Source organism: Gavialis gangeticus, unplaced genomic scaffold (genome assembly GCF_001723915.1).
Source record: "Gavialis gangeticus isolate Ggan-Ray unplaced genomic scaffold, GavGan_comp1, whole genome shotgun sequence".
Taxonomy (NCBI): domain Eukaryota; kingdom Metazoa; phylum Chordata; order Crocodylia; family Gavialidae; genus Gavialis; species Gavialis gangeticus.
Window position 1 is genome coordinate 135,416,156 of NW_017729022.1, and position 12,408 is coordinate 135,428,563.

The following is a 12,408-nucleotide window of genomic DNA, read 5'->3' on the forward strand; positions in this document are numbered from 1 at the left end:
GTGTGGGAGGGGAGGGTCCCCTGCTTGCTTGGCGGCAAACCTGAAAGTGGACCAGAAGTGCTTCTGGTGAACTTCTGGGTCTGCTCCTGAGTACGCTGCAAACCCCTCTGTGCTCCTGTGGGACACTTCATCCCACCCACCATTTCAGCATTCATGAGCCGCCTGCTACCTTGAGGTATATAGAAAAAACTTTTAAAGTTGTGCCTATGTCTGGATCATCAAATCTTTCCGAATCTCTCCGAATCAATTCAGAGGTTCCAATTCGATTCAGAGAAATTAAAGGGTCTCCTGATTCAATATGGATTCAGAGATTCAGCCACTGAATTGGCCCGAATCTCCACCAGATCAAATCAGCAACTGAAGCTTTGCACAGCCCAATTGAAAACCCCTGCCCTATTACAAGAAGGGGCCCAAGCGTAGAACCTGGGACCCTCCTTCCCCCTGCCAGAGCCATTCGCCTTCTGAGATAGTCTCCTCCTCCATACAACTTCCAGTCTTGGCTGCCCAGTGAACCAGCTTCAAGAGACGGCAATCCTATTCCACCACAGATGGAAATAGGAATCCAACCTATGCCTTTATGTGACTTTGCACATGCCATTTAGGCATTGAAGGTGAAACAGAATTTAACCTTTAAACTTTTTTTATATTAGAATAGAATAGAATATGAAAACTCTTAACATCCTGCTGCTCATTCATTTCTATTTCATTTTTAAGAGAGTTCTATAACAATCTTGATAGAGAACAACTAGGACCAAATGCAGCTGATTTCAATGAATTAATATCAAGTCCAGGGCGAACTTTGACTTGGTGTCCCCATATTACCCTGGATGCCATTAAGATCCTGACTCAGAATAGTTTAAACAGTCAGGGACACACCCCATTCTGAATATAATGAGTACCATCAAAACATGATGTGGAAGATATTAAAGTTTAATGGCACCTAATGTATCCCCAAAACAGCCATGAGCTAATCGCTCCTGCAAAAAGTACCAAAATCTGCACTCCTCACTCATGTAATTCCCATCTATACCCAGTAACCTCTTCATCTGATGAAAATCCTGGTGCTCTTTACAATTATCCAAATAGGTATTTGAATAAAAAGACAACTCTCTCTTAATAATCGAATAAAAATAGGAAAAAAGTGTTCTTTGGCTGCAGGTGATCAGAATCTTCATCTTACATTAAGTCTCAAAAACCCCACCTTTAGCTGCATCATGTTCTATAAGTCCCTTTGTTCAGGTATTGGTTCAGGACTGACTTAATGTCATCTATTAAATCACTGACAACATGTTCTGAAGCAATGTGCTTCTTTCATGGGGAAAGTATCCCTTTCTGGGATGTGCCTTAACTTCAGCTTCACCCAAGCTTGGATCGCCCATACAGCAGCAGCATGCTGAAATGTTGTTCTCCATTAATCTGGAGTGACAGGTAGTGATGAGTAGATTGATTTCACTGCCTAACAGGTTCCAGCCAACTAGTCAAATATTAATGGGCCAGAAGCATGGAGTAATTTTTCTGGCAAAAGAGATGTGACTTTACAGTATTGCACAAACGTATGTCATTTCAGTTTAGAGTATTTGTTAATCACCTAAAATTGAAATGATCCTTGGTTTTGTTTTAAAGAGCATAGAAGAACAAGAAGTAGAGGAAACAAAGAAGTAGAAATGGAATGTGAAACTATAGTGAAAGTGAGTGAAATGTTCCCCTTCTTATCGAGTACCTCTAATGTTTGTTTTTATTTTACATGTCAGAACTTGAGCCAGGGGGTCCACAGCTTACTGCCTCCTGGTTCACTGGATACCTGAAATCCCTGACACTTTTTAGCCCTAATATTATCTGCTGGCTGCATAATAGATGCTTCCACCAGCCATTACATTCTCAGTAGTCTGGGAGAGCATCTAGTGGCTTCTTTAAATCACACTGCACCTCTCTGCCTGCTTGCGTGTTTTATTTATTGCTATGTTTGCCCCACTCCAGTGCAGTGGTCAGGAGCTGCATGCAACAGCCTGAGTATCTGAGCCATTCAGATAGATACTTGTATTGCTCTTTGGGTTATCTGAGCTTCTCCTGTACTCTGCTCACAGTAGCTGCAGCACTCTTGAGCCACCCCACCTACAACAGGTTGGAATTAAAACCGTGTTCGTCTTCTGGAGCATACCCTGAAGAAGTAAAGGAGCTCTGAGGGAGCAGAAGAAAGGAGGGTATGAAGGCATCAAAGATTGGAAGCATCAGGGGAGGGCGTGAAAGGGACCACTGGCAAAAAGCAAGGCAGAGTGGCACTCTGAAGGCTGCAGTGGCTTGAAGGACGGGGGAAGAATTTGAGCTATCATTGCAGAAATAATATCGCATAAGCAGTATACTGGAAAGGGCACTATCTAACAGAGTTTAGAAGGGGACATCAGGTCAACAGGGCATGAGGAGCAGAAGGAGAGAGGGGCAACTAGGAGACCAACCAGGTAAGGAGTATTTGAAGGCAATAAATATGAATTTATGGTGGTGACAGGAGAGGAAAGATTTTGAGATAAAAGGGAGGAGTTATTCTGAGGGAGAAAGTGAAGAAGATGGGGGGAAAGACAGGCAGACCTGAAGGGAGGATGCGAGTCAAGTTAAAAATATAAAATAAAGTTGCTTGCTTTATGGATGGGTTATTCTAGCAAAGTGCACAAGTGCTTAACTGTGTATGTCACTAGACAGCAGGGGTATGACTCTGTGGAGGATGGGGGTTTGGGATATATTGTGGTTGATGTGGTTGTAAATAGGAATTCCTCATTGTGCTTGCGGACAGATAGAAATTGCTTTGAATATTGAATTGTTATTTTTGTTTGCTTTGTGCAGTTTTCTTCCTTTTGTTTTGTATTACCATGCTGCTGCTACCTGTCAGAATGTGTTAACTTGCTTCATGCATCTGCTGGAATAAGAACAGGTTCTTGTAGTCAGGGGGTTGGCAAGGTGGAAACTATTGTGACAAACTATATCTTCCTGCTGGTGAAAGATTGCAGTTAATCACTGAGCAGATGCTCATATTTTCTTGCATGTGACTTTTATTCTTCAGTGCCTTAGGATCAGGCTGTGACCCATCTCATGCACTCTTGCAAGGGTTAAGGAGAGTGGTCTTGCAGAAGGGTTCCTCCTGCAGAGGTGAATAGGGGTGAGAGGGGAAACAAGTGGAGTCGTGGTGTGTTTCCATCCGCAGCATGCCGAGGGGAGCAGTTTGTGGCAGATAAAAGTCCTCAGCAAGGAGAAGAAACAGAAGGCAGATACTGACCCTGACTCACAGTCCATTTCCTGGTCTCCCACAGTTCAGCAACAGTTTGGACTATGACAAACCAGTGGTTCAGCCCTTAAGCTTTGAGGGTACAGGAAACTGAAATGGTGATTGCAAATGTTTGGATGAGTAAAGGTCCCCAAACTCCTATCTCAAAGGAGGTGGCCACTGGTACAAACAGGGGAGGCTGGGTCAGAGAGAGAGGTATGGTGTCTGATGCAGAACTGTGTTGACTGTAATGGTAGCAAAAAAGCCTAAATTTACTGCAGTTCCCCTCAATGCATTTTACACAGTCTTATGAACCTTTCTTCTAGTAATTCACAACCTTTAGCATTGGTAGCATAAAATCATACCCAATCTCCTTTTAGAGTTAATCTCACTCCTGTCTGCTGAGATGCCTACAACAGCGTCCATCACAGAGAGACAGCTTGTTTGCTGTGACTTCTGTGTTTAATTCAAGTCAATATTTTTTCGCCGTTTCGTGTTCCTCCATGTACTGTTATAGCAACGTTTTTCCATATATGCATGCTTAGTTCCTGCCCCAAAGTGCTTACAGTCTCTCTCCTTTATGTTTTATACAGTGCCTAGCACAAAATGCCACTGGCCTCTAGGCTTAACGGTAATATGAATAAGATGTTATATTTTATATTGACTTTTAAAGTGATGTTTTAAGCTGCTTCATTTTTTTGGTGGGTATCACCTGCCTTCTGTCCATATGGACCCTAACATAGTCTTCATTGCCTGCTTATGATGTCTTAGTACTTTTATATCTTGCACAGAAAAAAACAAACCTGTCACACGCAAAAATATTTTACTTGAAATAGCGCTTCATTCATCTTCCCACAGCAGCAAAATTAGGCGTGTACTTGTTTTTGTGAGTGCTGGGGTTCACTTATGGAAACCAATAGCAAACTAGTGGAATTATGCTCTGAGAGCATGATGAATATCTTGTCCTTTCTGCATACCATTAAGATACCATCATGTTGATTTCCCAGAGACTACAGTACTAAATTGACACCAGTTTGCTAAGGAGCAAATATTTTTTTTTTATTATTATTTGTACAAAAGTGTCCTCAGGATATTTATGTCTGAAGATGTAGAATGGAACTCAGTCCTTTTGAAACAATTCAAATGATATTTAGAAAGCCAGAAATACTAGTGTCAACTCCATTTCCCCACATACAGACATATAAGCCCCTCAGATTTTAAACAACATGGCTAGGGACAGAAATGACATATCAATCGGTATAAGTGATTGAAAAGCTGTTCAAAACTGTAACAAAACAGGGCTAAATTGGGTTCAAAATGGCCACCCGATTTAAATGCAGCATGCCCTGGTGCCAACCTTACGCTTACAGACCTGGTCTCAGTGACCAGCAGGCAATCAGTCTAAACTTGTAACTGTATAGAAGTTCCATACACACATAAACTGGTATTAAGATAAACCTGGATCAACGTAGTATCAGACTCCTTCAGTTTAGGTCAAACCGATACATGAAACTTCTGTCCACTTCCCCTGTGCAGCCCCAGGGCTTGAAAACCCCAGCTACTGGCTGTAACTCTGGGGCTGCTCTTTTTACTGCCCCCTTCCCCCTCACTGGTCTATTTTTTGCCCCCGCCAACCCATTGCTCCCTTCCCAGCCAGCACTCTCAACCCCCATCCCACAAGTTGCTCTGGGTGCAGCTGTTTTTGTCAGTGTTCACCACTGCCAGAGACAAGCAAGTAAGTCCCGGTGGGGAAAGGGATGGGAGGGATGAGAGTGTAGGTTTGCTGAGGGGGAACCCCCCCCTCCGCAACCTCCCCCACTTGTGGGTCACACCTGCCCCCCCCCCAGATCGCGCCTAGCTCCCGCCCCACCTGTGGGTCCCCTCTGCCCCCTCTACACCACCTGTGGGACATGTCTGGCCCCCCAGCCCACCCCTGCTCCATCTACCCCACCCATGGGTCACACCTGCCCCCCACCTCACCTGCAGGCCATGGGTGTTCCAATAAAACAAATCTTCCTTGCACATTCCCTGAGCCATCAGGGCTACAACAACACTACTGTAGTATTGATAGTAGTTATGCAGTAACCACAAGATCTATTTGCACTATTTCATGCAGGGATTCACTGGGTCATGTTATTACTGTAATCTGGTGCACAGATTATTTGCAGGGGAGGGGAAGGGGCAGATTTTCTTTCCTTCAGTTAAAGATATTGTGATTGCTTGACAGTAGTCAGAAGGCTGAGGTGCAAATTTTAAAGAACAGGAGGACATAGTCACCAGCCTGTTCAGCATGTGGCCCTTCTTTATTTGGGCAAAATAGCTATTCCTTCCAGCAGGACTTTTGGCTGAGTAGGGGAAAGGCTAAACAGAACTATGTTCTATGAATCTTTGCACTAGGAACGAAAAAGTTACTGCCAATACCTACACATACCAAAAGCTCTCATTCAGGAAAGCTTAAGCACATGCAAAGGTCCTTCATTGGATATGTCTGTGTGCCACAAGGAACTATCTGAACCAGAAGCAGTATCAACATGCACTACACAGTGGGCATGTCTACACATGCCACTGTGACACCACTGTTACTGCACTGTCATTTAGTGCTTCCTTTTGGAGTACTAAAAGATAGAGCCGTCTGCACTGTGAGCACTGCACATGGTTATTTTTAGGCACTATGGCGCTGTAGCAACACGCTATAATGGGGGAGTGCATTGCTATAGGCATGTAGCTGTGACATCATGGGTTTTGTCCATGGATGTTACATCGCCATAGCATGTTACTAAAGTGACATAGCATCATGTGTAGATGTGTCCAGTATAGCACAGTAGCATAATGTGCTACAGAGTACAGTGCAGTATACGCCAACTTTGTTGGCCCCTGCCCAGTGCTACACTAATACAGCTATAGTACTTCTGGTTAAGGGGCAAATAGTCACACAGCTAGTATGGTGCCTTAGTACAATATTGCCTTGCAACATACAGAGGGCCCAAGCAGGCCTTCAGCTCATGTTTAAGTGCTGTCCTGAATCAGGATGCTTTCCTAAGCCAGGGCTGCAGACTGTTTTGTGGAACTGAACTATGGTTGGTGTAGTGGTAGCTTCTCTATCTGATTGTTGCACAGCTTATGGGAATTGTATTGAGCTTGGCAGCCCACATTTTGACATCTTTATTTTCATAAAGTAGGTGTTAAAATACATAAATAAAACACATGCCATGAAATACGTAGGGCAGATTGTTTTGCAAACAGCTGATATTGAACTTCAGTATTTTCAGGATGTATTAATATATAGAAGAGATTACAGCTTATTGTTCTCCTATTGATTAAATATTTATATCACAGCAGCACCAATCAGGTTCAGAGTTTCTTTTTGTGAGAGTGTAGTACAAACACTTAAGATATGGTCTAGGCTCCAGTGAATTCACTGTTTAATATGCTTGCTCTTTAAAACAGTCCTTCTAGTTTGAAAGCTAGGAAGGCTACATTTTCAAGGCAACATTTTTGGAGTGTACAGTCAGTACTCCTTTTAAAACTAATAATGTTTGTGAGAATCAAATCTTCCATTATTCTCTGAGTATTACCTATAATGGATGCTGCTGAAATAAAGGCCATTATAACATATTGGATATATCAGTCTATAATGCCCAGTGAAGCAGAAGGCTTTGAAGCTCCTGAGAATAACCCATTGTCCATTATTTTCACAGCATTCAAAAGAATAATGGTCATTCTAACCAAGGCCATACACACCGTCACTGTCTCCATATGCACTGGTATTAGGGCACAGTAAATTAACTCTGCTGTAAGATAGTACTTTCAATGACAGTACTGTCTTATGGCAGAGTCATTTGCTGCATCAAAACACACGTGTAGACAGTGATGGGCTGGCTGGGGCATGAGGGGCCTGCCTGCCGCACAGCTCTGCACTTTAGCACTCTCATGCCCTAGCCAGCCCCTCTGCTACCTGCTGCTGCTACCAGGAGCTAAAGCTGAACCCCTGAGCCTGCTGCCAGTCCGGGGCTGCTCTGCCCCAGCTCAAGCTGCTATGGTCCCAGGCACATGTGTAGACACTGTGCCCAGGAGAAGCTGGTTCCAGTGCAAACTGTGCCAGAATTTACCACGTCACTTTAATAGTATGTGTAGATGCACTGGGTTTAACACAATGACAGTATGAGTCCCAGAAGGCTCTAAGATCAGTGTGGCATTCAAACAACTGGGATGAGTGTTGTTTCATTATTTGTATATGCTCTATTATATGTTTTAGACATGCTCTCTATAGTCACTTAGATTTCTAGGCTAGTACAAAGATACATTTGCTTAAAACCTTTTACAGACAGCCACAGGAAACCCTGTGTTTCACACACAAATACACACACTTTTTGGGATGACTTCTATAAAAGTGACATCAATATATCCAATTCACGGGGTCAGTATGAGGAAATTGAAAGGGCCATGCTCAGTCTGAATGTTAATGGGATTTTGATCATTTTTGCACGAAGATGTAAACTTGTTACTGTCCAGAGGAATGAAAAATTGTCTTACATCCAGTACAGCAATTCCACAATGTTCTTTCTTTTTCTAGCAAATACAAATGACGATACAGTAAGCAGTAAAGAAATTGTCAGTGGTCTAGCACACTGAGAAAAAGGAGCCTTTGGGCCTGTATGGCTTTAAAGAACCACTTCCATCAGGCATACTTTCTGACATATAATATATATATAAAATTGTTGTTTGAGTTTTATTGGTAATGATGGGAAACCATCAATTCCAAGATCTCTGCATTAGTGGCCTGGATGTTTACTGTGACCCACCATTGACCCTGTGGGCACAGAGGAATCTCCTCTGTCAATTAAATAGTTGGATTTTTTTACTGTCGTTAAAGTCACTACTCAAGAGAGCAGCCTGTAAGCAGCAAGCGCCTGCTGACTGATGTGACAGTCCACTCAGTGTGACATGAAAGCTGCCAGCATGAAACTAGTTGGGATGCCACAAATGTTAGCTGGTGGCTTCCGCCCATCAACAAAGCTGGAAGATGGCTGGAAAAGAAAACTATTTTACAAAAGCATCAAGACTTAATCAAGCAGTCTGAAACCTCCTCCTTGAGTGAGGCCTGGGTCACAACCCCAAGAAGATAGAAACCAAAACCTGTAAATTCTGCAGGTGCACAGACAAGCCTTCTTTCCAATAAACCCATCCGTATTATCTAAAGGATACACAAGAGTACCAACTATGTTATTTAAAACTTCCTCAGCCACACTTACATTGTATATTTATTGTGAGAACTTCCAAATATTGCTCCAATACTCAGTACCCTTGGAGGTATTCATGTGGTTGGCCTTTTCTTAGTATTAATGATAACTTTAGTTTTGCTTGATCTGAAAACAGCTGCACTATATAATCAGAAAAAAGAACCCTATGAAAATACCATGATGTGAGGAAAACACCTACAGAAAAAAATAGAAAACTCAGAGCTCCAGCAATCTGTATTAATATGTAACAGCAGAGAATAGTAAACTGAGAAAGTCTCTTGTGTATTCATTGCCCCCATTATCTTTTCTTTCTTATCCGAAGGGCTGAAGAAGCCTTTTCTGTTAGCCAAGACTGCTTGGTGCTTCAGCTTAATTTTCATTGCATAACTTTAAATACAGATCCTGTCTACAGTGTAGCAATTAATAGATAGCCTAAAGACTTATTATTTCAAACTAATTGATATGTAAGAAAGTTTAAATAACATAACAGTGATAGGAAATTATAGAAATGACTTCTGTAAGTAATTCAGAAAAATCTTATTAGAGTTGTATAAAGCAGGGAAGTAATTTAATTGTTCAGTCACAATTATTAGTTCTGATATTGCCTGTCTTTATTTCCATATTTCTAAGTACATCTCCATGGGTGGGTGGGGATAGATTAAATTTAGCCAAAAAACTTTTTTGCAAACAAAACGGGAGAACTTTTTGTTTTAATTCATAACCTGACTTGTCTTATTCCTTATCAGGATTTGAGCTGACAGTTACCACGATGAATATATAGTATCCTAAATAACAGTGTGCAGTCCAGATTATGTTTCAAAAAGAACTTCAAACTAAGAAACCGATGTATTAAAAGTATACTATCACTTCTCAAAATACCTTGATTGTTTATCATGGCAGTCTGTTTTTTTACTAGTGTCTGTTAAATTTGTCTCCAAATAGATTTTGATCAAAATTGCCATTAGAGGATTCATTTAAAAGTTGCATGAATTCAGAAGAATCTTTCAATGCAACTGGGAGATGTCAAGTGCTATAACAGTAATAAAACAGTGACAGCACTCTAACAAAATAAATGTTCCTTAAGACAGACATTCTTGCAGTTTTAAAAAAAAAGGATCAGTTCTAACAGTTTATTTTAAAATAAAAACTTTTGCTTAGAGCAGAACTTAAAGAATTTGAAGTTACCAATAGTGACAAATAGAAATTAGGTTAGATGAAAAGAAAAAGAAAAGTCCTAGGAACTACATGCTACCCTCCTATGGTACTCACTGGAGGAAGCAGACAGAGGGTTTGGGTTCACCTCACATGAGGCCAAATCCTTAGGGCATAATGACCTTGACTTCAGTGTAAACATTTCAGATTTATAGCCGGGATCAAATCTATTACCCAGTGAAGATAATGGAAAGACCTATTGATTTCAGTGGGTTTGGGATCAGGGGCCAGTTTGAGATCTCTCCTAGGGTTTCCTCCAAGTGCCAGGATCAAGAAGGCAGGAGTGGTGGCCTCTAAACCGCAGGGGGTCATTGTAATCTTGGAGGAAGACGGTTCCAGTGATATGGTACAGTTCCTGGTTGAGTATATGCCTCAACCCCTTCCAGCAGCTGTTCTCTTTATCTTAGGACCCTGCGGTTCTTGACTAAGCCCTTCTCCCAGTCAAGGGTGGAGTGGTTGGCTTGGAGCAGAAGGAAGCAATACCAAGCAGTGACTTTATCCTATCAGACATGTTGCTGGTTGGAGAGAGGAGCATGCCAAGCAAAGCATGTGCATCTTCTCCACCCTGTTCCCTGGTACAACTGCTCTACCTCCACACCTGTAAGCTGCTGAGCAGGGAGCACACAGATTTAATATAGGCATGCAAGCAATGTGGGGGAAGGGATACCTTATAGTCAGCCCACTCCTTTTCACTCTGTCAGGGGCTTCCATCCCACTTCATTTTATTTTTCTCTGCTCATCTATACACATAATAGAAAAGAGAGAGAAAAGGGTAATTGGAGGCCCCCTACAGCTACCTCTCTGAAATTCTGGTGTGTGCATCTGATTATCACCTTTCCTGGTATATAAATCTGAAGCTACAACATTAGGGCTCCATCGGAAACTATTTGGTATCTTCTTCAGTGGTTTTTTTTTCAGCTTTTGAATCCTCCTGGGTCATATGGACTTCAAGTCCTAAAAAAATGTTTTTAAAGAAAATATGAGAAGCACTTCAACTCTAGACAAAGTGGAGATAATACTTAGCCTGCTCACTTGGGGTTTATCTGACAAACATCTTGAACAGCTTATATTTTGCCCTACCTGGCCTGTTCTAATTTTTGCTGCTTCAGGAAACAAAGTGCAAGATGTCACTTGCCCTAAAACAGTTACACTTCTGCAGCTCCTGTGAGAATAATCTGCAAACTGATGTGCATTATTTAGGGATCTGACTTTCATGCAGTGAGAACAGTCAACTAGTCTCACCCTAAATCACTGAACAATTAAGAAAGAAGTTCAAAATGCAACTCTTCAACTAAGAATCTTCAAAGACTCTCCCTGTACATAAAGGGACTTCCTTTCATCCTGCCATGCCCCTCGCTGTCAGTCCCCCTCCCCCTGCCTGTTGTTTCAGCATTCTCTGTCTATGAAGCATGAGGTCTTGTTAGCAATTAGGGTCGTTTATCGTTAGGTAGTCATTAAAAGTTTGGGATAACAGTAGCTTTTGATTGAGAGTAGCATTTCATCATGCTGGTTGCTATATAACTAAATCAGTCAAAAACTGTAGTTACCTCAAAAATCTTACAACCTAAACAAAGGCCAGGGGTCCATAACTGGGCATGGAGGTGGCAGAGAGGAAAATGAAGGTAAGTTACTGAAACATGAGTATGTAGATATGCTACATTTGTGCGTGTGTGAGACAGAGAGACAGAGACATATGTAATATCCCTGTTGAATTTTAACCCACCCACCATTGTGGAGACACTTACTGCCAGCCTTCCATGATGCTGTGTTCTGTTAAACATGATGCTGTGTTCTACTAACTATCATTTCCCAGGGCAGCTCATCCTATAACTGACTGATGGATCACTACAGCAGAGCCTTTTTTAGGGCAGTACCATGCACACACTTGTTCTGTAGTAGAGGGGCCTCAAGAGTTGGATTGAAACCCAATTAGAGATAGTGGTACAAGATTCAGGCTTCATATAAACACATGCCATCTCATATTTAGTCACAGTGTAGCTACCTTCTTCCAGGTGTTAACCTGATGGTGAAGATTGTTTGCTTTGATTACAGCAGGAGTGTCCATCTTCTGGATGGCAGGGGCCTCTCCCCACTCACACACATATCATGTTGGCTGCAGAACCCCAGGGCTCCCTCCCTGTCACTCAGGTAGCACAAGGAGTGTAGACTCATTCTCAACCGTGAATGAATGGCTCCTCTTTTGCATGGTCATGTAGGTTTTTGACCCATGTGGAAGAACTTTATTTAGTACAGGAAGTGAATGGGCCAACCAGGGGCAAGGTTTTGTCGGATTTGGTTCTAGCCAAGGGAGATGATATAATGGGATATCTGAGGACTGAGGGTAATCTGAGAGACAGTGTTCATGAGATGATAGAATTCACTATCCATCGTAGGGCAGCGAAGTCAGCCAGTAGGGCAGAGGTGCTTGATTTCAAGGAGGCTGACTTCAATGAGCTTAGGACAATAGTAGGAGAGACCCCATGAGAAGATGTACTGGAGTGAAAGGGAGTTCAGGAAGGGTGGTTGTTCCTCAAAGAAATGATCCTCGGAGCACAGAAAAGGTCTGTTTTTGTATGCAGGAAAAGTGGTCAAGGAGCCAGGAAACCCTCTTGGCTTACTACAGGAATCAGTGGCTCATTGTCTAGTTAGCAACCTTAGGGGCATGTGGTAATAGAGGCAAAAGTTTATGGCAGCACTCTGTAC

The 12,408-nt window shown here is 42.2% G+C and overlaps 1 protein-coding gene across 4 annotated transcripts in view; it reads left to right on the top strand.

Annotated features, from left to right (window-relative positions):
• Positions 1-12,408, top strand: part of PLCB1 (phospholipase C beta 1) — a 948,624-nt gene that overhangs the window by 882,659 nt on the left and 53,557 nt on the right. For 2 of the 4 annotated variants that reach the window (XM_019516217.1, XM_019516218.1), the window contains one exon: positions 1,624-1,688. The exons of the other annotated variants lie outside the window; for them this stretch is intronic. In XM_019516217.1, coding sequence (XP_019371762.1) covers positions 1,624-1,662 — 39 coding nt within the window. In that variant the 3' untranslated portion in view covers positions 1,663-1,688. The remainder of the gene's footprint in view (positions 1-1,623; positions 1,689-12,408) is intronic. 4 annotated transcript variants of the gene reach the window in all.